The sequence below is a fragment of the Herpailurus yagouaroundi genome, unplaced genomic scaffold, assembly GCF_014898765.1.
Source record: "Herpailurus yagouaroundi ecotype Mexico unplaced genomic scaffold, PumYag 166, whole genome shotgun sequence".
NCBI lineage: Eukaryota > Metazoa > Chordata > Mammalia > Carnivora > Felidae > Herpailurus > Herpailurus yagouaroundi.
In genome coordinates this window covers 22,986,288-23,013,307 of record NW_024412407.1, presented here as the reverse complement: position 1 = coordinate 23,013,307, position 27,020 = coordinate 22,986,288, and the positions used below count along the sequence as shown (strand labels likewise).

General features: G+C 38.2%; 1 protein-coding gene across 12 annotated transcripts in view; it reads right to left on the bottom strand.

Annotated features, from left to right (window-relative positions):
• Nucleotides 1-27,020, bottom strand: part of LMNTD1 (lamin tail domain containing 1) — a 525,504-nt gene that overhangs the window by 204,644 nt on the left and 293,840 nt on the right. For 11 of the 12 annotated variants that reach the window (XR_005794517.1, XR_005794518.1, XR_005794516.1 and 8 more), the window contains one exon: nucleotides 21,401-21,502. Coding sequence is in view for 9 of the 12 variants with exons in the window: in XM_040488613.1 (XP_040344547.1) it covers nucleotides 21,401-21,502 (102 nt within the window). In the remaining 3 variants the exon portion in view is untranslated. Of the gene's footprint in view, nucleotides 1-18,869; nucleotides 18,970-21,400; nucleotides 21,505-27,020 lie in introns of those variants that run through there. The other variant, XM_040488616.1, reaches the window with a different exon arrangement.

The following is a 27,020-nucleotide window of genomic DNA, read 5'->3' as shown; positions in this document are numbered from 1 at the left end:
AGATACATCCTTTCCAATCTCTGTCTCTCTCTTCACATTGTGTTCTTCCTGGGTCTCTTTTCTTATAAGAACACCATTGATATTGGATTAAGAGCCCAAAGTACTCCAGTATAAACTCATTTTAACTAATGCTATCTGTAACAACCCTCTTTCCAAATAAGGTCACATTCTGAGGTACTGGGGATTAGAACTTCAACAGATGTTTTTGGAGATCACAATTCAGCCCATAGCAGACAGTGTATATAAAATCCCCTCCAGCATGTCTGGCACATGGTAGGATTTCAATACATATGAGTTTCCTTTGTCTTCCACTAGGTTGAATTTCTTAAGGGCAATGACTTTGTCTTATTCCCGTTTGTGGTCTCAATACCTGACAAACACATAGTAGATGTTCATTAATAGTTTTAATAAATGGTGAACCCCAAACTAGCAGACACAGTGGTGAGCAAGATAGTGCCTCCAGCCGTGCAAGAGTGGGCCAAGTGTTTGTGGACATTATGTGGCAGAGTGTCATGTTTCTAAATATGTTCTGAAACTATTGTAGTTTCTACCTCCCTCTCAGTTCCCTCTTATCTCCCACAGCCCTCTCCTCTTGCTCTGGCCTCTCCCCTGCCCCTAATCTGTTGTTTGATTGTTCTGTCTTAGACTCATTTTGGTTTGTACCATCTAATCTCCATTTTAGATAATTCTGCTTTTCTGTTGATGGACTTGCCCCTGGATATGTCTTTACTTGTGATTTCTTTCAAAGCCTTTTGAAGGGGAAGCTGGGTTGAGAGTAGTGGTGTCTGCCACCAATGAATGTTAACCCAAAGTCCCTGTTTCTTTCACACTTTTTTTGATTATTATAGGAAGAAAAAGTAGGTTGGAAATATGCATCCTATCTTATTTCAGAGAAATACCACCCTAAGCAAATCTTCAGAGTTTATATACTATAAAACACTATATACCATAGTAAAGACCAATGTGAGTGGAAAGTTAGAATCTAAGAATAACCTATATTCGATTCTACCACTTTCATTATTTTCAGTTATAAGCAACAACCAAACCTAAGTTAAACAAGTATAGAAGATAATGCCTTATAATGAATAGATAAATATTGTTTGTAATTACCAAAATGAGCAATCCACCTTAGCACTGGCTATATTTATATATAAATGGATAGCACTTGCAAATGACTAGAGTATGTAGGTAAAGTTTCCCATTATAATTTTCATGTATCACATTTGCCTAAGAAATTTCTTTTCTATCAGTAGAACTAATGAAATCCTTAGTTTGTGAAACCCAAATGAAAAGAATTGTCAAATTACTCATTTCACTAAAAAAATGTGAATGAATACAAAATTCATTTGAAAAAGGATACTCTTTCTATATAGAAAACCAACTAAGTAGAGTGATGACTTTCCAAGTTAAATCTGTTCTCTTCTATACTATATTACCATGAACTGGGCAAAATAAGTTTTTAATTTGTTAAAAATCCTTTCATAAATGTTTATGTACCCCTCTCATTCCCACAGAATCAAATCTTTCATAAACTAGGTGCTCATTCTAGTTTGGTCACCTATTTGCAAGGAGAAACAGACCTTGGCAAGTCACTTGGTCTCTTCTGGGCCTCTCTTTGCTTGTCTGTCTATTAAGGGCATTGGAATATATTATTTTTAGGTTCCTTCCAGCTCTAAAATCTCAGATTCTATGAAAAGAAGTAGTTTTAATCTATATTATTCATATTTCTACAGAAAGTTATTTAAGCAATATGAAGCTTACACATTTTTAATTGGCCAAGAAATTAAGTATGTATTGAAAAATAAAATAAAATCCAATCCACAAAGCTACCTCTGCAAATAATAATTATAACAGAGAAACATGCTGGGCATGGACCCCTGATAAGGTTTCTACACGGTGCATTTATAAATCATACACTGATTTCTTAACTAAATGAGGTCCTTCAGGTTATGCTGTGGTTTTCAATATTATGAGAGCAAAGGACATATTCAGTGAATTTCCATGGTTGATTCTCCTCAAATCATTTTGCATATACAGCAAGCCGAATCTATTTAAAGACAAAAATCCATTCACCAAAGTCACCTTCCCAAATTTCAGCAAATGTGTAACTTAAAGCAATGCTTACAGTATACTAGATTGATTAGATTTTTTTTAAAAAAAGACACCTTGAAATTGCATTTAATTTTGAAGTAAATGTAAATTTATAAGGCAATATATGAGACTGAGCACAGCTTTTTCCATGCTGATTGCATCAGGTGTTTTAAACAAAGCAGCAAAGGGGGTCATTAGCCCCTAAAGGAGCAATTAGGTAAAAGTGCTGTAGTTTACTAAATGTGTATGATGTTTCTGGAAGGGTTTCAGTCTAATGCAAAATGGTTCAAAATAATACATTTTTCTTAAAGGAACACTAACAATTCAATACATTATCTATCTATCATCTATGTTTTATCTTTGTATCATCTGTGTCTAAAGTTCCTTTCCTATAGGATGCTATATTGGACATTTTTGAGATTATACCTTGCTTCAAAAATGTATTTTTTTAGTACTGATAAAAATATAGGTTTACATAATTTTCAAATTTTGTGGCTTGGATTCTTTGTGTCTTTTTTCTATAAGGCAGGTTTTTCAATGCAATAGTTCTAACATATTAAACATTTATAAATTTATAAATTCTCACATTTATAAAAATGTGAAAACACTGCTATCATCTGATGAGCATAGACAATACTTCAAAGTTACTAGTAATCCCACCAATCCAGAAAGACAGCATTCCAGACTCTGGAAGTGTCCTTTTAGAGGGACTTAAAAGTCTCTGCAAGCAACTAAGAATTAAGAAGATGACATGTAATGAGAAAACTAATAGTGAAATTACTCATTTTAGTATATTGACTTTTAAAAGAAGGAGATCATTAGAAATTAAGAAAACAATAGGTAAAAATTATTCTCCAGAATAGGATGTATACATGATGTGTTTATCAAAGGCAGAGTAGAAGGTACCTGGAGAGAGGGAGACAGCACATGTGCTAAGGAGAGAGCAAATGTGTGAGGAAACGAGTGGTGGGAGAATTGAGGCAATAGGTCAGCACAGGAGGCAAGATGGACTTGGAGATTAATTTCCCCTTCCTTTGGGAGAAAATATGGAAAGGGGAGAAAAAAGGAATAAAGACTGGCTACATGTTGAGCCACAACACAGAGGTACTTTACAGAAATTTTATTGTTTGGTCATTACAAGCACCTAGAGATAGATAGTAGTCCTCATTGTACAGGTGCCTTTACACAATTTATCCATTCATTCTATCCCTAGATAGGTAATTTATCTATTTATATGCCTCTGCTAATAAATGACACATACAGCTTGTTAGGCCCCAAATCCATGTTCATTTCCCATTTCACTGCCCTGTGTGCCAAAGGAAAAGGCTGAGCAGTCAGTGTAGACACACCATGAGGGCAGAAAAAGAAATGGAAGATAAAATTGGCAGTGGCTTACTTTTATCCCAGCATTAAGAGAGGATATGGAGCTGGAAGTTTAAGAAGGTAGAAATTTTTATCTGTGATACACAAATGAGCCTCTAATACAGCTTCTCCTTAATCTAGCTCTTACTGACTAGCTGTTGAATAGAACTTTGAATAAATGAAATCCTGTTGATTTAAGTACACTTTGTCTTTATGTCTGCATAATTTTCAATTAGGAATAGTTTTGACACTGCTTATCTGTGCCTCCATCTCTGTCAGCAGTTAAGAAATGCACCAAAAAACTTTGAACACTTTGTTGATATTTTTTATGAATAACCCCATCTTAAAGCCACTAACTATCATCCAATTTGTTTGCCTTTGTTAATTTTCATCGAGTTTTTTAAAGAGTGTGCAGCTTAGGGGCATCTGGGTGGCTCAGTTAAGCATCTGACTCTGGCTCAGGTCATGATCTCACAGATGTGAATTTGAGTCTGGCCCCCACTTCGGATCTTCTATCTCCTTCTCTCTCTGCCCCTCCCCCACTTGCACGCGCGCACGCGCGCACACACACACTCTCTCTCTCTCAAAAATAAACACTAAAAAAAGAAGAGTGTGCAACTTACAGTGAGGTACTCTACAATTAGGCAATTCCAATCAAATCAATGGCAACAAATATTTATTAGGCACTGATGTTCTGGATGCAGCTTGGGCAGATTCACCCGATTATGTGAAGATGATGGAGTATACCAGGATGCTAATTGGCAAGTGAAATAATCACTCAGAACAATAATGGCCTAAAAGGACCTTCTGTCCTGCCAAGACATAACTAGCTAAAGCAGAGGCTTATCTAGGAGGCTCAGGACCAGGGCACCAGCTAAGCAAGTGAGGCCTGGCAAGTACTACTGGACAGGATGTCAGGTAACAGAACTAACAAGCAGAAGAGAAGGATGTGTACTCCTATCCTGCACACAGATGCATGGATGTGTGCTGGGACTTCAGTGGCAAATGCCAGTACATGAGGAGAGAAAACAAGAACTATGGCTGTGAAAATTGACACAGCTATGGCTCTCGCCTCCCAGAAAGTAGCCAGTAGCCCAAATGTGTAGCCAAAAATGGGAGTGTGGCCTTATTAAGTTCTAGTCCAGCCTAGACAGATAGATACCCAAAGGAGCACCAAAGCAATGAGAATCCACCCTCCAGGGAGTGCGGACCCATGAAGTCAGGTGAAAAGCAGCATTGTGAGGCCAAGTGATCAGTCTGTTTGAAGACTACAGACAATGCAACATGGCTGAGTAAAAGTGAGACAGGGTGGTAAGGCCCAACTAGCCAGCTGAGCTAAATTATCAGGAGGGACTTCAGGGCACTGACATACATGTTCAACAAAAGTCCAAGGCATAACCACAGTTGTACAGAAGGGGCCACTATGGCACAGATAGGAGAGAGATCATTCCCAGATTTCTTGTCAATATCTATAAGACTAATTCCAGACCTCACCTGCTTAGGTTGGGGTGGAAGGAGCAGGAGAGGGAGAAAACTTCTCAGCTTCTCTCTGTCCTGGTTTGACTGACATTGGTACTAGGTCAGACTGAACCTTAAAAGGGGAAATGCTTCCATGAGTACAAAGGAGGGGTGCTGTGGAATGTAGGGCAGATGGAAGGTAAATAGCTTCTGCCTAATTTCATGCTTCCTGTTAGGTAAAGTCAGCAAGGACAACAGCCTGCAGGCAAAGCCTGACCAGGACTGGGACACCCACAGTTACTGGGATCTGGGAGTGTGAAAGCTTCCTTAGCTCCAGGGCCCACGCAGATGTGGGAGAGGTCATGCCAGGTCAGTGACCGTGACACCTGGGGCTGAGATCACCTTTCATGGTGACCTGTCAGAGCCTGGGGTCATGGAACCAAATTAGGGTGGAACATTGGAGATGCCAGTTCACTGGTCAGGAAGTGGCCCCTGAAGAGCATGCTAAGCAGGATCATCCTGTGTTCCTCATTCCAGCCCTTTCTCCGGGCTTCCTAAGCACTGGTTGGTTGGTCCATCTCTCTACCTGATTGTTGCTTATGGAGCTCTGGAAGCTACCTCAAAATGTTTTAGCTTATTTATTTTTTATCCCCAAGAAAGATTTTCTGATAAATAATAAACATTAAGTATCACATATTTTTAAATTAAATATTTTCTGAGCGCCTACTGTGTACAGATCATTCACCTTCAGTGTGCTCTCAATGAAAAGAAAGACTTTGACCTGCTTACTTCCATACATATGCAATCAACAACATTTGAACGTCTATATAATCCCTCTCTTTTCCCATTATATCTCTCTTCCCCACATGGAACATGCTCCTGGGGAGAGTTAAAAAAAATAACCATTTTACCAGCCTTACAGAAAAAAAATCAGCCTAGAGAGTTTTGGGGCTTTACCAAAGCAAATTCCTATTTTCAGAAATCTCTTTGCTTTTATTTGCCACATAGCCCCAAGAATGCCTGGATTTGCATAGGAAATCCAGGCTGGTCTATACAGCAATTTCTGAGGAACCTCTCTGTTTTCTGGGAAATCTCAATGGGAGATTGCGCAGGTTGATTCAAGGGTCCCTCAGGGAAGGACAAGGGTGTTGATGGTGTATTTCAAATCCTTTCTTGGAGAAGCTGCTGATACCACAGGCATAAAGAATTTTTTCTCTCTAACTTCTCTCTTCCTTACCCCTAGCCTTCACTACAAACTTGCACACACACACACACACACACACACACACACACACACACACACACACGTGTGCGCGCGAACAAGAGCAATTTTTTTGTTCAAATGTAAGGCCACAATGACTCTGCCACTTACATCTAATCAAATAGAATCATGGGCAAGGATGTAAGAAAACAAGAAATGATGCAGTATGTCAAGATGACCTGACAAAAATAATATAAACTGATAAAGTGCTAAAGGCAGACAAATATTTTAAAAGTCAAAGTAGAACCTTGCTCACCTAAGAACCTTGCTCATCTAAGGCAGCTAAAAGAAATAGCTGAGACTTGATCTGGATTGTGGAATGTGAACAAACAAAAAAGAAAGGCAAATGAGCCCATATCCAGGCTTGGCTGAAAATTAAAGAAAACAAAGAGAAGTTGGAAGAGCCAGATCAATGCTGTAAACCTGTAGCAAGCAAAGGACATTACTGAGAAGGTACGAATTATAATTTACACCATCTCCACAGTCTGTACATTTTCAAAATAAATTAATTAGTGTAGAAAAGAAAGGAAAAATGTGGTAATTCTGCAACTTAATAAAAATTACCACATTCTGCAATTTAATAAAAAATCAGTGTACAAATTTGAAAAAAAAATTATAGTCTTATTAACTTATTAACATTTTGACTTCAATTTTTCAGGATTTAACATGTGAATAGAAGTAACCCTTCATACAGGACCATATCATAATATCCCATATGCACACATAAATTCTGCCACTAATTAACTAACTTCCAGGATCTTCCAAAGGACCACTGCTGACTGCCTCGTACATGTCGTACTGTCAGAAGAAATGGGCTGAAACACAGTGTTTCACCACCCAGAACTCATGCTAATGATGCTCCCCTTGCCAATTCTCTGAATTGGAAAGGAGTGAGAATGCCCCAGTGTGAAGAGTACTAATGGGAATATGTGGAGGATTGAGAATGGAAAAGAGAGAGCTGAACCCAGGGCCAGAGTCCAACATTAGCTTTTTGCTAATGTTTCATCAGAGCTGCTGTAGGTCTCACTTTGTCAACTCTTCACCTTGATGGAATTCTCAAGGGGACTAGACACGATCCAGTCAACTGGAAGAGCAAGATTAACCCAAGAGCGACAGGATATGACCCTGGTAGACTGAAGATTAAAAACCACTTAAAACAAAACCCCACCCTCAAAACCCAACCAAACAAACCCAAAATCTTTACAGGAGGAACAGAACCGTTTGTAACCCTCAGAAATTTGCCTATGCAAGTTCTAGAATTCAAGATGTCCCAAAAGTTCTATGTGAACACCCTGTTCGGTCAACTCTGACTATTGTTGTAAAAACACACATTTCTATGTTGCTGCACACAGTACTTTGAAGCACCTTAGAATCATTTGCAGAATATAATCGTCAATCCAGGCAAAGAAAGCAAACAGTTCGATTGTAATCCACACCAAATGTTGACAATTAGAAAAGCAGTTAAGTAGTATGCTTTACTATAATCATTGCTTTATGGTAACATAAAAATATATTATGTCTACATGTTGTCCAGCAAAGTTGCCAAATAAGTGCCAGGTTCTTTATGAGACAATAAAGAATAAATACAATCTGATAAAAATACAGGTTGCTGTACTGGGTGGTGTAGTGTTCCCGTAGCTCAGTCATCTGCTGCCACTGCAACTTAACAGGGGAAGGAGGGAGTGGTTGTCTTTCCTAACTGATGGGCCCTTTCCTGATTCTCTTCATCCCCTGGTGGGGCCTCTGTTTTGTGGGCTCCTTAGCAGAATGTACATTCCAAACCTTTAAGATTTTCTTAGTTGGTAGGAATGGCTCTGCCATTCACAAATCTGTTGAAATTCTTTCCAAATCCATTTATATTTTCTTCCATTACCACCTTCCAAAGTCATAAACTCCATAAAAAGAACTTGTAAGCCAGAGAGCAAAAATTTTAAGCCTTCTTTTCTCTATAAGAAACTATATTTAAATAGCCCAAAGGGATTTTTTTAAGCAATTAAGCATATTTGGAATTTGCTAGGGAATTTACTCAAGAGAGGTGCTAAAAGAATTGAAGTTTTAAAATTTGGGGCCTCTGTTAGCCATATGAAGGGCCTGCAATATTTTAAGCTGTTGCACTGAGTTACTGTTTCACTTTTCTAAGCAATGAGTCCCAGTTCTCGGAAAATAGAGGCTCATATTCAGTCTATATATGTTTTAAAAAATATGACTGATGTAGTATGCTCACATATAATCTATGTCTGTCAGGCCTAGTTACAGATAAATTAAAATGTTAGGATTTTCTTATAATTTTTCAGTATTTTCCTCTTCTTTCAAAAATTTTCCTATTACTATCTTAATATGCTTTATATTTTTTCATAGAAACTATTTCTCTTTTTGGGGGGGATATAACAATAATTTTTCTTTTATTGATTCATAGATATTCTTTTTTTTTTCAATATATGAAGTTTATTGTCAAATTGGTTTCCATACAACATCCAGTGCTCATCCCAAAAGGTGCCCTCCTCAATACCCATCACCCACCCTCCCTTCCCTCCCACCCCCCATCAACCCTCAGTTTGTTCTCAGTTTTTAAGAGTCTCTTATGCTTTGGCTCTCTCCCACTCTAACCTCTTTTTTTTCCTTCCCCTCCCCCATGGGTTTCTGTTAAGTTTCTCAGGATCCACGTAAGAGTGAAAACATATGGTATGTGTCTTTCTCTGTATGGCTCATTTCACTTAGCATCACACTCTCCAGTTCCATCCACGTTGCTACAAAGGGCCATATTTCATTCTTTCTCATTGCCACGTAGTACTCCATTGTGTATATAAACCACAATTTCTTTATCCATTCATCAATTGGTGGACATTTAGGCTCTTTCCATAATTTGGCTATTGTTGAGAGTGCTGCATAGCAACTATTTCTATCCGACATTATGTATAGCTTTACCTCTTTGGTTTTGGCTTGAATCTCCCAGAAGAATGTGAGTCCATGGTGGCAGTAATTTTGTCCATTTGTTCAAACACTGTGTCAGGAGCTGGAATAGTACCTGGTATATAGTATGGACTCAATAAGCATTTGTTGATTGGTGAGGGAATGAACTTTCACTCACACATTATCTCCCACCTAGCATTTCCCCCCAGAGATAGGACAACAAGGCCAAGTGAAGGGACTCAGAATCCAATCAGGTCAAACAAGAGGTCACAGCCCAGCCACCAGGAGGTCACAGATGGCACACTCTGTGCCCCGAGGTCCAGCTTACTTTCTTAGTGTTCCCCTGCCAAACTTCCTTTTGCAATGTAACTCTTATTACTGCACTTGTTTTCCCAACCATACAAAAGCGTAAAGGCACTGATTTTTTTTTAATTTAAAATAATAATAATAATAATAAATAAAGTGTTTTGTTTCTTTGTGTTGTAATCAAACAGGACAGAGAAACTCTAGTCTTCATACTGACAATCTGTTGCCATAGTAACAATAACAAGCTTGATTTTTTTGGGAAGGAAAAAAAAACATTCCCAGTTGATCTATTGAGGGATGGTTTCTTGTTTTTTATGTTTGCATTTATTTGTGAGATAAAAAAAGGACTATCTTATCCTTAAAAATCATAGTGGCCAATCAGTACAGTTGCTTTGATGTCTAATTTTCCCACAAAGTTTGTTTTAGAGAAGGTACTTTTTATCAGCCAGTAGAAGATAGCATCACCTTCACTCTATGGTTCCTTTAAGAAGAGAGGTAATCACTTTGTCTCATTATACAGATGAGTAAAGAGAAGTATCACAATATGGGTGATCTATCTCAGCCCAAAGTGAAAATGATGGACTCAAATGATGAGAATTGTAATTAAAGCAGATCCTATTAGAATCTGAAAATGATTTGTAAAGCTCTGCAGATGTGGTTCTTTTCTCTTTTTCCATTTGGTTTGGTTTTCTCCTGACTCCATAAAATAGAAAGATTCAACACAGATGCCTATTAGTAAGATGAGTAACAAATGGAAAGAATGGAAGTGATTGAAGATGGGGTAAGCATTCATAAATGTTTGGGGCAAATTGGATTATTTTAGACTAAATGCTGTTTTGGGAAACTATGTATAAAGCTTCTGGTGAGAGACATTTTCTGGAACTTATTTTGTACTTTAAGATGCAGGCATATTGGGGCGGCTAGGTGGTTCAGTCAGTTGAGTGTCCAACTCTTGATTTTGGCTCAGGCCATGATCCCAGGGTCATGAGATTGAGCCCTGCACTGGGCTCTATGCTGACTGTAGAGACTGCTTAATATTCTCCCCCCCCACTCTTCCCCTTTCCAAAGCCCCATTCCCCCACTTGCACCTTCTCTCTCCAAAAAAAAAAAAAAAAAAAAAAAAAAAAAAAAAAGATGCAGGTAAATTCTAATAATCAAAGATTTTTTGCAATATATGTATAAGTAGTATATGGCAAAAAAGAATACTAAATTACTGCTTTAATAAGTAAACTTGAATAACAATGACCTTTATATCACAACTTAATATTTATGGTTTTCTTTTTTTCAAATTCAGTCTGCCTTTCCTGATACATTTTACACTTTTTGAGGGTATGGATCAAACCTTCTTTATTTGCACCCAATAGTCAAGAAATGTATCATCAATTTCTCTAGCAGACGTAAAAGTAATCAGTGTTTTGTCTTCCTCAAAAGAATGTTTACTGATAAATAATTATTTCTACTCTAAAAACAATACATTTATTTTAGAGCAATGGAAAATAATTTAAAAATACAATAGAAATTTATTTTCTAACTTGGAAATAAACTAATAACATTTAGTAAATTTAATTTACCTCTTTTTTTGGTGTATATAAAATATGCTCTTTAAAAAAAAAATCAGAACCACAATTGCCTTTCTGCTTTGTTTTCAGCTTCTTTCATTTGACACAAGATTATCATTTTCCACTTATGTACACTTAGCACAACATAAAAGCAAGGAATGAAAATAGAACACCTTATATTTTAAATCAGAATAAATCACAAACATGTGCAATGTTCCTTCTAAAATGTATCTTAAAAACCACTCAGCTATTATGAACTTCTAATGCAATAAACAGGACTGCCTGAAGCCCTGCTTTTAAGTACAAAAAGAGGATGATCTTTAGGTCTCAGTGTACATGTCTAGAGTTCTTTCCCCCTATTCTTCCCACTTCAACTGAAGCTGGTCCTGTCAAGGAGGCCCCAGTCAAAGGCAATGGCACAGAATGGCTCTAGTTTATCCCATCATTTCCTTTCAGTGATCCACACATGCAGCTATCTGCTATAACCCAAATACTAGGCTGACTCACCACCTCTTTGAGTCCTACTTTTCAACATAGCCCAGGTCAGAACCCAACCAGGACCACTCTTAGCATGGCCAATACACCAGCTCTTACTGCTCTCACACTATAGCTTCTTCTTCATGGTATTAGTTTTTAGAAGTCATTTTATTTTGTGTTTTCTTTTTGTTGGTTTCTTTATTTCACTTTTAAAGCAAACGTTTTGACACTCTTTAAAGTAATGAAGTGACTGAATCATTCCTTATGAGATATGAAAAAACATCTTCAGTGTATGGAAGAAGCTAATATTTTATTGCATTATTTTATTTCCTTTTTTTTAATGTTTATTTATTTTTGAGACAGAGAGACAGAGCATGAACAGGGGAGGGGCAGAGAGAGAGGGAGACACAGAATCCGAAGCAGGCTCCAGGCTCTGAGCCATTAGCCTAGAGCCCGACGCGGGGCTTGAACTCACAGACTGTGAGATCGTGACCTGAGTTGAAGTCAGACACTTAACCAACTGAGCCACCCAGGCGCCCCTGCATTATTTTATTTCTAAAAGAAACAGTAATTTTAAGTTTTCCAGTAAATCTGTAATTTAAAAAATCAAATAGAAGTTTGTGGCTCAATAAAAGATGAATGGATAAAGAAGATGTAAGATTATATGTATGTGTGTATATATATATATATATGCACATTAGAGAGAGTGATACATACAAACATACAATGGAAAACTACTCAGCCATCAAAAAGAATAAAATCTTGCCATTTGCCATGATGTGGATGGAGCTAGAATGTATTATGCTACGTGAAGTAAGTCAATCACAGAAAGACAAATACCATATGATTTCACTCATGTGGAATTTAAGAAACAAAACAGATGAACACATGGGAAGCGGGGGGAGAGAAGAGAGGGAAACAAACCACAAGAAACTCTTAATGATAGAGAACAAACGGTGGGCTGACGGAAGGAGGTGGGAGGGAGAATGGGTTAGATGGGTGATGAGTATTAAGGAGGGCACTTGTGATGAGCACTGGATGTTGTATGTAAGTAAAGAATCACTAAATTCTACTCCTGAAACCAATATTGTACTGTATGTTAACTAAAGTTTAAATAAACAAACAAACAGTTTATTCTTAGCACGAATTTCATTGAATTTAGCATATGAAACAGAAAGTGGAGCATTTGATCTTTTTAAAAGCTTTTTTAAGCTTATTTATTTATTTTGAGAGAGGCAGAGACAGCATGAGTAGGGAAGGGGCAGAGAGAGAGGGAGAGAGAGAATTCCAAGCAGGCTCCACCTGAAGCAGAGCCCTACATGGAGCTCAATCCTATGAAGTGAGATCATGACCTGAGCCAAAATCAAGAGTCGGATGTTTAACCAACTGAGCCACCCAGGTGCCCTATACATTTGATATTATTGTAGGGTGGCCAACTCCCAGTTTTGCTTGAGACTACTCCAGGTTAGTGCCAGTTTCAGTGGCACTAAAATTCCCTTCTCCTAGGGCAATTCCTCAATCCCAGACAAACCAGGAAGGTTGTTCACTCTATGTATTTTTCAGTAGGATAAGCTGTATTTACCAGGCTACTGATGTTTATGATGTTGGTGGTATTTTCTAGGGAATGAACAGTAGTTTAAACAAATCAGACTTACCCACTTTATGGTCTAATTATGGTCAAATGTAACCAAGCTATTGCAGTCATTATGGGAGAAATTTTTAGCCCTCTACATTTCTTACAAGAATATGTGATCTGAAAATGTTTGTTAATTGTCTAAAGTCATATGGTTTGTTTAGTTTTGTTTAATGTTTATTTATTTTTGAGAGAGAGAGAGAGAGAGAGAGAGAGAGAGAGAGAGAGAGCGAGCATGAGCAGGGGAGGAGCAAAGAGAGAAAATCCCAAGCAAGCTCCATGCTCAGCATAGAGCCCGACACAGGGTTCGATATCAGGAACTGTGAGATCATGACCTGAGCTGAAATCAAGAGCCAGACACTTAGCCAACTGAGCCATCCCAATGCCCACTAAAGTCCATATGCTGATGCATGCATAAAATAGCAATTCAGTAAAATTGTGAAGGCTTCATTTTCCATTGCCATTTTGTTTCTGGCTACGGTTAGTTCTGAACTGAGCCAAAGCCCAGGCAATTCCAAACTTTGTCTTTCAGATGTGAGTTTTTACCCAAAATCTTTAGCACTGTGGCCTCTATTAAAGCTAACATTTTCCTGTAGTTCTCGAGAGCTGTCTCTCTGTAACAATACAAGGCATCCCTGAGAGGCCTGAGAAGGAGTACTGTGTTAGGTAGTACTATAACTGAAGAACACCTGTCATCTTTTTGCCTGATAGGCAAATCACTATCCTTGAAGGTTCTCTCTGTCTCTATCTCTCTCTCTCTCTCTCTCTCTCTCTCTCTCTCTCTCTCTCACACACACACACACACACACACACACACACACACACTTTTTTAAAGACTTTGGTAGCAATCTGTCCTCAAGCTGACCTTATCTCAATGCTCTTTTGCATATGCTAACATAGTGCAATATGGTGACTGCCTCTTTAATTCATCCTGGAGTTCAAGACTGAAAGCCATATAATTGTCAACATCTTGATGCACAAGTCATATTTTGTTAATATGAAATTCATTACTGTTCCCACAAAGGGCACAGAAAGATTTTATAACAGCTAGGAAAAAATATTGTATCATTTAAGAAAAAAATAAAAATATACTGACATTTCCTTTTCACTTTGTACTAGTCTATAACTTGTACCCAGGAAACTCCACAGTGTTGATGTCATTACTTGAGCATCTGAGCATCTGGAAAATGGAAGCTCATTGTTTCTGGCAAATTTTGCCTATATGTTATAATGTATGGCAGTTTCATATCTCAGAATTTAATTTCATTGTAGATTGAGAGACACTGTCACATTTTTTATCCTGATAAAAATATCAAGGCTATTTTTTTAACTCACTAAATATAGTTTTGAATTTAAATAGAGACCTCAGTTTGAATGGTGACTAACATAATTACTATGGGACAATATTTTATTCTTAGAAAATATTTCAAGAGAAGAACTATATCATCACTCAAAGAGATTTTATAATTTGTTTTATACCTCAGATTAAAGAGCCACAATTTTCATGCCTCAATAGAAGATAAATGGAATTTTGTTTTGAAATGCCAGTTTTAAAAAGAGCTCTCAGAGATGCATTGTAAATAACTAAATTCCTTAAAATTTATCAGTTTATAAATATTATGTGAGAATTCTGTTGGCTCCATATGGCTCTTTGAGGGTTTGAATTTTCTCTGGAGTGTTAGTGGAAAATGCATAAAGAATTATACATTATATCAAGTTGTAAGTAAAAAGGCAATGTGGCCCCATATTTCCTCATCTAGACTTTCATATATATATATATATATATATATATACATATATATATATATATATATATATATATATATATGTATATATATATATATATATATACACACATATGTATATATTCACACATATACACACACACACACATGTATATATATAACGTCAGCTCTGCCACTGACTAACTGGGATACTTTGGAGAAGTTATCAAATCTGTTGAAGCCTGGGTTTTCTCATCTGTATAATGGGAAGGTCTTAATTAAATAAGATAATATACAAACAGCATTTGACACAATGTCTGGCACGTCTCAAGCACTTAGTAACCAATAGCTGCTATTATTAGTTTCATTAATCACCAGAGATACTGGGATGCACAATAGAAACACTATTCTTTCTTTTTAAGTTTTTATTTATTTATTTTGAGAGAGAGAGCATGCATGCACAAGCCAGGGAGAGGCAGAGAGAGAATCGCAAGCAAGCTCAGCACTGTCAGCACAGAGCCCATCATGGGCTCGATCCCACGAACCATGAGATCATGACCTGAGCAGAGATCAAGAGTTGGATGCCCATCCAATTGAGCCACCCCAGCGCCCCTGGAAACAATATTCTTAAAGCCACCTCATGCTGCTTTCTCTTTATAAAATGCCTTCCCCAAACTCTGACAGCTGACAGCCAAAACAGACTTCAGGTACATCCTGAATGTCATTTTCTCCAAGAAGCCTTCTCCTCAATCACATGTGAACATTTACTCTTTTACAGGCCCAAGGTACATCATTTGCCTAAAATAAAATGCCAAAATACACAAAGGAACTGGTATTTAGAGTTCTTTGTGTTCTTACCTCTTTAGGGGCAGGGCTTCTGTTTTACTCATCTTAGCATTCCCCATCCTTTTAGCTCCTAATGTCAAATAGGAGAGAAAAGGGGATGAACATGGACAACTAATCTTCCAAGTAGCATATGGTTTATGCAGACAAAGGAGTGTAAACAAAACTGCTAATGTTCAGAAGAGGGAGGGGTGGTGACCTGTGGTTGGTTGTGTGTGATAACATAATTTGTCTGGAAGAAGTAGCTTTTAAGTGAGCCCAAAGCCTCAAGAGGATTTCAAAGGAGAAAAAGGAGCGAAGGCAAGTTCATGAAGAAACAAGTGAACCAAGAAGAATAAGTCAGTTTGGTTGGAGCAGGGTGAGTGCATGACTGGTGGAAGATAATTCCAGAAAGGGAGAAGCATCATGATTGTGGAGAACCCTATGCAACAGGCAACTGACACTGGCTTTTATCTGGGGGTCAGTGGGGAGTTGCCAAAGCTGTGAGAGGAGGAAGTGACACAGAAAAGAAATGCCACTGCTCCCATTATGACGTTTTAATTCTGAACTCATCAACACTCAGATAACTTTGCTTATTATCTCCAAAGTATCTGTCCCATACCTCTCTCTTCAAGATAGCCAACCATGCCACATACTAAGTCTTGAAAGTGTGTAAAGCTAGCAGTCAACTACAGCCCTTGTTTCTGCAATAGAGAATAAATTTCTGCCCTTCTGGTTAATACCACAGGTTTGGGAGGAAAAGTCCTGGATTCAAATCTTAGTTCTGCCACTTACTAAAGAGTGATCTCAAGAAATTACTTAACCACTCTAAGTCATAGTTTCCTTACCTCTAAAATTAGGTAGTCATCATATTAACTCATGAAATTTAAATGCCACACATGTAAAGTACTTAGCAGGGACCATGGAAACTGCTCATATGACACTATGACTCCATTGCTCCATCTCATCTCCCCAGTTCGTTAAATCTCTTATTTTCTTTGGCCTCCAACTTTTAACACTGTTTCTTCTTCTCCCATACATTCAACAATCTGATTGGGCTCCCTTCTCTATTATCAGGGACATCTCAAAAATGGTTGATCCCCTCAAAGGATTCAAGCCTAAAAAGAGTATAATAAAGGAACTACTTACAAAGACATGGACTGGGTTAAGAAACCAAAGATGGTGGGCCACCAATGAATGGGAAATCATGCTTTAGGTTTAAAATACAAGAGGGACAGGGGTGTCACTGGAGCCAGGTGGTAGTTAAAGCTGTGGTCTGAGAGGAAAGCAGCCTCCCTAGAACAGCAGTAAGACAAGAAGGGAGCAGTGTGTGCATAAGGGAATAATCCAATTTCTTTCTCCTCCTTCCCTCTAATCTCTTGCCAGTGACTCCCATTGGCTGAACCCAAATGGAAGCAAAATAATAACAGAGCCAGATGATAGATGCAGTCAACAGAGGTCAGTTTTGCTGGGGGCAAAAGCAGGGCAAAAGCAGAAAACAGATGGTGGAGTTGGGTTGGGGCAAAATGTGCTGTTGTTTTTTGCATAAGTGGGAGAAGTATGGGAAGGAACTGAAACATCTCAATGGAAGAGTCTCATTGCCCCCATGACAGGTGAATGAAATGAAACTCAGAGGTAGTGAATTGCCAAAGTTTTCAGCTAGAAAAAGGAACCAGATTCAGATCCTTAAATGGTGCCTCAGGCCTATGCTGTTTCCCACTATACTGCATGGATCTGCTCAGTGTCACGGCTGAAATTATCTTGGTCTCACCTAAATAATTTCTGCCGTGAGATAAACCAAGGGTAGGAAATAATATCTTGTTTTTTGTCCCTATTTTAGTCCCCTACTCACCTGGTCTAAATCCATTCATTGTGGTTTTCTAATCATTTCTCAGAGAGGGTTTCTTAAAGATTAATTTTGAAAGATGATAATAACCAAACTAGATCCCCTCCTTTTTAGAGAGAGGGAAGGTTATATCTAAGATATGAAGGCATCTGAAAGAGAGAGATTGAGAGGGAGAGAGAGAGAGAGAAGAGAGGAAAGAAGCAAGGAAAGAGAGGAAGGGAGAGAAGGGGAGAGGAGGGGAGGGGAAAGGAACAGAGAATGAGAGATGTAGGAATAGAAGTTTTGCAAAATCAGTTTGAGGAGCATTATTTGTAATAGCTAAAAACTGGAGACTAACCAACTGTGTATTAACAACAGCAGAATGGAAAAACAAATTGTGGAATATCTATGTAATAGGATATTATACAGGAAGAGAACTGAAATTGAACACACACACAAAAAAAAAAAACGAATGAAACTCCTAGATCTAGTATTAAGAGGAAGAAGTCAGATTCCATTCATAAGATTTCAAAAGCAGGCTGAAATAATCTGTGGTGTTAGAAGATAGGATTGTGGTTATTTAGGGTCTGGGAAATGACTGGAAAAGGGGCTTTTGTGTTGTTAATAATTTTCTTATTTTTGTCTATTTGTTTTTGTTTAATCTGGTTGGTGGTTGTACAGGTGTGTTCCTTTTGTGCAAATTTGTTCAGCTTCTTGCCCCCTATGATTTTTGCCCTTTTCTATATGCACAGACACGCAAGTTGAGGTAACTAGTTGCATTAGTCAGTTTGCTGCAGTAAAAAAAATCAATCTCCCCAAATCTCTGTGGCTTACAATACAATTATCTCTTTATAGTAGGCAGAATTCTAAGAAGGCCCCCAAGGTCTCTATCCCTTGGTATTACTCCTGCGATTATGTCATGTTACACAGTAAAGTGATTTTGCAAATGTAATTAAGTTGATTAATCAGTTGACTTTAAGATAAGATTATCTGGGTAAACTTAACCTAATCACATGCACCCTTTAAAAGTAGAGAGTTCTCTCCAGTTGCTGCTCAGAGATCTCTCAGGGGAGGGAGATTCAATGTGCCACTTCTGGCTTGAATATGGAAGAGCCACACTCAAAAGACCTGAGAACAGCTGCTAGGAACTGAGAGCAACCCCGAGCCAACAGCCAACAAGTAAATAGGTCTTCAGTCCACAGCCACAAGAAAATAAATTCTGCCAATGACCATTAAGCTCAGAAGAGAACTCCAAATGCCAAATGAGAACGGCAGCTGACACTCTGATGATATCAGCCCAGTGAGACCCTGAGCAGGGTACCCAACAGGGCCACTTCCATATTTATCTGACCTACAGAAACTGTGAGATAAATATATTTGTGGCTTGAAGCTGCTAAGTTTGTGGTAGTTTATAATGCAGCAATAGAAAAGTAACACACACTTGCTCGCGGTTTGGCAGCTTTGTGTTGGCAGCTGTTGAGATTCTGCCCAGCTTTCCTCCACATGTCTTCACAGTTTGACCCATATTGAAGGAGCTTCCCCTATTTGGGACATTCACAGGACAGAGGGAAAAGAGCAAGTAAGCAGCTCACATCTGGTCACACCCTGGTGGCCAAACCAGGTCACACAGCCATGCCTAAAGGCAATGGGGCAGGATGTATCATCTTATAGAAATGGAGAGATTGAGTAATTTTGGAAAATAATACAGTCCACCACCATGGAACATTATAACTCTGGCTTGACAGGAAAGAGCAAAGTCTTAGCGGTCAGGAAGACTTGAGTAGGAATTTTGGTGCCATTACCTTACTGGCTGTGTGAAATTAGGGCATTTCCTAATTTCTCTGAGCCTCAGTCTCTTAAATGGTAAATACATGCCTTAAAGAACTAGTGTAAATGTTAAATGTACCAGTATAATGCCTGAGAGATATTCTAATATATGTTGGTAAATAATTAGCTTCAGACTCTTGTCTCAAGGACTCACAGAATATAATTCTTCCAAAGGGAAAAGTCAGGGAATGGAAGTCACATCTTAACACACTCCCTTTTCCTCATTTTCCTAATAAAACTAATGCAGAATCCCAAAGGCATAATTCCTTTATGTGCTATATCTCTTTGAACATTGTAGTAATAAATCATTTATACTAAAGGGACTATGGTATTACTCTTCTGAATGGGATTATTAAATACAATCAATATCAGAGGTGGGATTACTTTATAATTACATTTCTAAGTGATGATTCACTGTAACATCTATTTCTGGTTTGTGAAAATGTTGTCATAAAGCCACTGTCATTGCAGTTGAAAAACTGGGCAAATCAAACAGCTAATAATACTTTTGTCCTCGGACTATTTAGACCGTCCTTTTAACTTCCCTGATGGTTGTAAACACTATTTCAGGTTTCTATTTCACAAATATTTGTCACTTTTCAAAAAATGTTTGTTTTTGAGAGACAGAGCATGAATGAAGGGCAGAGAGAAAGGGAGACACAAAATCTGAAGAAAGTTCTGGGCTCTGTGCTGACAGCGGGGCTTGAACCCATGAACAGAGCCCAACGCGGGGCTCAAACCCACAACAGTGAGATCATGACCTGAGCAAAAGTTGGACGCCCAACCAACTGAGCCACCCAGGTGCTCCAATATTTGTCACTTTTAAAGTAACTATTACGAGTTGTTACTGTTTAAGCCTCAATCCACAAGTTAAGGTTTTAATTTTTTTCTTATTACACAAAAAAATTACCACCTCTTTCTTGATCTCTGTCTCTCTGTCTCTGTCTGTCTCTCTTGCACGCCCCCCCCCCCCCACACACACACCATGAAGTCAGTACACTTTCATCAGAAAAAGGAATAAAAGCTAAGTCACTCCAAAAAAAACACAAAAATTTATGAGCTGAAGATAATTGCAGTCAACATTTTGGTGCATAATCTTCCAATTTTTTCCCTGAATATTTAGATAATTAGATAATATATGTTCGCATTTCTGTATATTTGCATTTATTTCTTTCACAAAAATGGGGTGACATATACTATTTTATAGCCTGCTTTTTCATATATATATATATATACATATATATATATATATAGACACACCACTGCTTTAATGATTTCATTTAATAATTCTATGTATATTTTTCAACCAGTACCTTATTATTGGATATTTAGATTATTCGTCAATTTACTATATTCCAGCCTCTTAAACAGAACTTCCACTAGCCCATACATATGAATTAGAGGAAGCCTATGTGTAGGGCTTGCTGGCCAAGGCACTAGCTGGATTTTGGAACTATTCACCCCGACTTTCCCCTTTGATCAGATCCCAAAGATTGTAGCTCTGCTCTTAAATATCCAAATATATACTGGAAACGTTAAAGGACAATAAGCATAGAATCTCTTTCAGAATGGATGAGCCTGTTGAAATCTCCAGCCATTTTGTATTATCAAGATGATAATATATCAGATGATATATAAAAGTGTCTGCATCTTGGTTTATAAACTGCCCTTTCCACGATTTGTCTTTATTGACTGGTTAATTTCTTTGTGAAAGGGCATCACAACTGATTAAAGTGCTATAGATCTTATAGTTCATAGAGGCACAGAGTGTACTCTTCCCAGTGTCATCACAAAGGTGCCCCTGTGGTTAAAGCACTCAGGTGGTGTCTTTTTTTTTTCCCCATAACAAAAACTGAAAAGGCAGCCTTGTGTTCTGACTCTTCTTTTGCTTCAAAGAAAAATGATTGCTTATAAAGTCCCCAAAAGAATGGCCAACAATGACTTTTGAAAGCCCTGAATGAGCCATTGTTAATAGAAATATGACTACTTTTATGTGTAAAACAATTACATTATCTATTATCTATCTATCTATCTATCTATCTATCTTAAACATATAAGGATTCAATGCACGTTTCTATTGGTCTCTGTTAAGAAGGCCTTTGGGGAGACTGGGAGGCTAATTACTAGGAGCTGGTGAACACTGACCTCTAACTTGGGCCCCTGGTCCCAGCCTTCCATTGTCTCCCTCTGGGCTCCAACTGCTGTTCTTCTGATGAATATTCTATTGTTGGGCTTTTCAGAGAAGAGCTGTTAAAGGAAAGGGAAGATTATTTGCAAGTGGGTAGGAAAATGTTCCAACAAAGAATGAAATGAAGTAATTAGCGTCCTTTTATATATAAGCACCAACCCAACACTGTTGCCAAATCTTCAGGCTGTAGTGACTGAAGAAAATAATGACATTGCTGATGCAAAGCAGAGTCACCTGTAGCCACTGACCAATCATGGGTAAAGCCACCCTCCTCTTTACCCCAGGGGAGGATGGCAGGTGGCGATGCCTGTAAATTTATGCTAAGATATTTCTCATCTTATTAAAATCTTTTAAAATGAGGGGCACTTCTTGAATGGGAAAACTATATAAAACAATAAGCCCTAAGGGAACTAAAAATTTTTAATATGACATACCCCTTTAAAAGTAAGAAGTCGAGAGATCTGTGGGTTTGTGTTAGCTGATTGTTCATTTTTGCTGTATATAAAAGGTCTTGCTATGGCCTAGAATAAAGCTCAAGAGAAACCTTATCACCACCCTATTCTGGTGAGCTTAAGATCTGACAGGAATCTCAAGTCTATGAGAAAAAGCTTCTTAAACTTTATCTGTGCTATATTGGAAAATGAGGGAAGATCATGCATTGTCTTTCTCATAGACAATTTGACATTGTGGACTGTTGAAAAATATGAACAGGAAAATGGACAGTGGAAAATGTGTAAAGCAGAAGGATAAAAAAGGAATATCTAGACCTGACCCTAGTTAGCTACAAGTTAGCTGAAGCTATGTCCAAAGATGGATGATGACATGCCTGTTATATGGATTGAGGTTTCCTCATTTTCAGCTTGAGGAGAGACTTGAAGAAAGGAAGCTGGTGGGTTTGCTGAAGGCCTGGAAGTGCTTCTGTGAAAATGGATGCCACCAGTGATGGAAAATAATAGTTAACTTCCAGGGGCACCGTAAGAACCAACCAAAGGGTTTATTTAAAGAATGGAAGTAGTTAGATGTGGAGGACGAGAGTTAGGAAGAATGTGAAGGCAAAAGAAGAAGAAGAAAAGATAAAAGCTTAACACTTTGAGATCTTAAACTCCCTTGCTTCTTACCTTTAGACTTCTCTGTCTCAGGTCAAACACTCTAAACAACACTGCCTCTAGGAAGCCTTTTGTTCCCAGACTGAGTGAGATGTCCTCGTCTGGGTCTTTGGATGCCCAGTGTCCACCTGTTACCACAAAGGTCTGCGATGGCCTAAATTTCCTTGTCTATCTGGTAGACACTGAGCCTCATGAGTTCAGTACAATATATCCACTTCACTCTTTACTGTAGTCTTAGCACCTAGAGCAATGCCTGATATATAGTAAATTTTCAAAGGTATGTGGAATGTATAAATTGCAGGGGGAGGGTACAGAAGCATAGCAGAGAGAAGAGTCTGATCAGAGTGGAGCAGATTCCTGGGATGACCAAGGTCCACAGGTAGAGAATTGGTACAGTTTGGGAATTCAAAGAAGCACCACAGAGTGTGAGAAAGTGTCAAAGATGGGACTTGAGGGACAAATGGGGTTGATCACAAAGAGCCTTCAAGCCATGTGAAAGAGATTAAAATTAATGCTGAGGGTAGCATGGAGACATTGACAAGAAAGTTGGGAAGTAATGTTATTAAATGTGTGCGTTTGGAAAGAGGAGTGTGTTGCAGCCTGGAGACAGGGGTCCTCTTTAGAAGTAAGTTGCAGATATCTATGGGAGATATCATCATGTGTTGAACGATATAGTGCAGAAGGGATGGAGAAAGTGGACTTATATAAGAAATATTTCAAGGGTAGAGTTGACAGAGTTTTGATATTGATCAGAGAATAAGGAATAAAAAAGGAGATGTTAAGATTGATAGCTATATTTTAAGACTGACAGCTTGAGCAAATAGATACTGAATGGTGCCACTCACTAAGATCAGCAAGTAGGAGGAGTATTTTTGCACTTTTGTAAAATCAGCTTCAGGCAGGTTAAAGTCAATGCGCCTGTGCAATATTGAAGAGGGCACACCTGGAGGCAGTTAAATATGCACATCTTGAGAGCTCAGGTTAATAACGGAGCTGGAGACACAGATTTGGTGATCATGGGCAGAGGTAGTAATTAAAGCCAGGGAAACTGGGGCGCCTGGGTGGCGCAGTCGGTTAAGCGTCCGACTTCAATCAGGTCACGATCTCGCGGTCCGTGAGTTCGAGCCCCGCGTCAGGCCCTGGGCTGATGGCTCAGAGCCTGGAGCCTGTTTCCGATTCTGTGTCTCCCTCTCTCTCTGCCCCTCCCCCGTTCATGCTCTGTCTCTCTCTGTCCCAAAAACAAATAAACGTTGAAAAAAAAAAATTTTAAAGCCAGGGAAACCAATGAGATTGCTTAGAGGAGTGTTTAGAGGGAAGAGACAAGAAGACAGGACTCTCCAGAACAGACACATTTGTTTAAAAGGGCAGAAGAAAGTAACCTGAGAAAGAATAGTACAACAAAGCAGACTGAGAGATAGAGACATGTCACAGAAGCAGAGGGGAGAATTAATTTCAAGTAGAAAGAGTGGTCTAAATATCAAAGTCTAGAAGTTAGGTTGACAACTGAGAAAGTGTCCATTAAATTTAGCACCAAGGCAGTAATTCATTACCTTGATAAGAATGGCTTCCATAAAAGTCTGGGGACAGAAGCCATATTACACTGGGTTGAGAAGTGAACAGAAGATAACAGTGTGACTACAGTGAGTATGGACAAATATTTCAAGAAGTTTGACTGAAAAGGGGAAAGTACTGACAGTTTTCAAAGCCCTTAAAAATTCAGTCCTTATGGGAAGAAATAATTGGCAACTAGTTGTGGCCTAAAACAGACCCCAAGAGCTGTGGATAATTCCAAAACCTTGGAGGCAGTGGTCTCACTGACAGAAGGCAGAGGGAAGTGAGTTTGCTGGGAAAGTTCCCTTTTAAACTCTGGTATGATGAGATGGTGTTTTCCCAAGTGAAATTACACAAAAGGAGTTAGAAAGAGGGGTGGAATTGACAAAGTGCTCTGGCTGAGATGAACATTTCAGGACTTCCATGCAGTAGTGGCAGCTAAGGCTGTTGACAGGTATAAAACTCCCAGGGGAAAAATGTGAATGAGAGGAACAGACAAGGACAATATGACACAACAGTCCACTGATATTTGTCACCTAGGAACCAGGTGCTTTTCCTGATTGGACAACTGGTAAGGGCAGTCAAGTTATCATATTTATGCAGACTTGTAAATCTTTCCTAAATTATTATCAGTATAGACAAATTTAAACTTTTGATTATTAAAGACAAGTTAACACCTCCATCCCCAGGCTACGTACTATACAATACTCTTAACTTTACAACCTAAAATTCATTCAGTAAAATTTATTCAGATACCTTTAGCATTTTCTATATTACATAATTGTTATGAACAATGTATTTCCCACCATAAACTACTATTTTCAATAACAAGTAAAATTATGACAGATATAAATATATAGTTCAGGCTCTTTCTGAATGAATGCTGAATGGTGTCATGTATTTGGGCAACAGCCAGAATGTGGATCGACTGACACTTAGAAAATACAGAGCACTGTGCTAGGAAGTGGAAGCTAAAAAGGTGGGTGACAGATCATTTCAGGTCTTCAATATTTCACTAAGTACTTTTAGCTTCATTCTGCAGACTATCGAGAAATCACTGAGTTATTGTGGGCAGGAGGAGGGAGGCTTTGATCTGTGTTTTAAGAAGGTAATTCTGGTAATTAGTAGGCTCCCAAAACATATTTGCAGACTGAATGGGGAAATGATGACTGAAGCCTGCGGGGTCAGAGGAGAGATACCATTACTGTTTGGAAGATAATGGCAGATAACGTGGAAGGTCTCTCGTTCAGTGAAATCAGGGACTGAATTTGGTCAGTCATTTGCAAAACTTAACAAATCAGAGGATAATAAATAAAAGATATTTACCTCAGATATATTGTAGATTAAGACGGATATTAATACATTCATCCAGCAATTATATAACAGAGCCAAGGCCCCTTGAGTACAGGTCTGTCATATGGAGTTTTGTATCATTTTTCCTGCATGAACCACACCCATGTTTCTGTTTCTTTAAATTGCAGCAAAAGGCAGTTGGAGTGCAGAATCTTAAAGAAATTTTTACGGAAGTTTTCCCTAATCATTTTTGGCTCCCCTTCTCCATCCTTATTTGGATTATAATATTTTTCAGTCACTGGCTCTCATCTATTTTTTTCCAAAGCTTTCAACTCAATTTTCATAGGACAGCTCTCTTTCACACTCATATCTCATTACTTTACATAGTATTTAATTAAATTTTGTAACATAATAAAAAGTACAACTGCATTGACCAGCTTGAGAACAAAATACAACTGTTTCTTGGTAAATGTGCAACTAAATTGATGGGACCAGGAAAGTTCAACATTCCAGGCAATTTCTTACTAGTCTCCAGTGATAAGTGTGTGTAAGAGGATTGAAGAGTGTTATTAATGACATGATTTGACTAATTGGAGATTGGCTAGCAGAGCTTCTACTATGATGATCTGAGCTGGGGCTACAGCAATGGAAAAAGAGAGGAGAATAAATTGAAAAGGCATCAAGACTGTAGCTATGGAAATAAATAGGCTTGAGTTCAAATTCTGACTTCACCATTGAGTTATAAGCATCCAAGTTTCTGTTTTCTTACATGTAAAATAAAATTGAGCAAAATATAATGAAAGATTGGGAAAATCTACCTAATACACTTAGCGATGTGCCTGACAAAGTAAATAATTAATATGATATTAAGTCAATAGAATTTGATGTTGAATTAAGGAAAGTAAAGAGTCAAAGATGACTCCCTATTGTGTACCTTGGCTGAATAAAAGATAATAATACCACTAACCGAAATAGGAAACACAAAAGGAGAAATAGGTTTGGCAGATAATATAATAATGTTAGTTTGGGATGTATTGAGTTTCCTGGTATGATACACATATTGAGATGACTAGAAGGCAGTTGGAAATGTTATTCTGGCTTTCAGTGAGTGGTCTTGGTTAGTGATATCAACTTGAAGTCATACATATAGAATGATAAATGAAGCCATAAAATGGATAGGTTTGGTCACAAAGAGAGTGAGGACATGGCAGGTTGGTTGGGGGAAATATACAATCAGACATGAGGCAAAATCCAAGATACAAGAGAAACCAGCTGGGATAGTGAAGCAATAGAGGCATATCCAGGAAACACAGGTATGGTTTCGATGATTAGATGAGTTCTATCTATATCTTGCACATTGTCTTGGCTCAGCCTCTCTCTCAAGCCTGAGGCAACTTTTTCACTCCAGAGGTGTCTTAAAGCTCACTGATAGAACTGAAGGTTAGGTGGTTGCTATGGAGATTTCATAGTAGTTTTTGAAAGGGAGGCAAGACCTAGAGAGTTTTTTTGTTTTTTTTGTTGTTTTGTTTTGTTTTTTAATAGTTAGGGTTAGGGTCCAAGAGAAGACTTGAGCATGTTTCCAGGTTAAAGAAAGGGAACTAGTAGAAAGAGAATTAAAAAAAAAAAA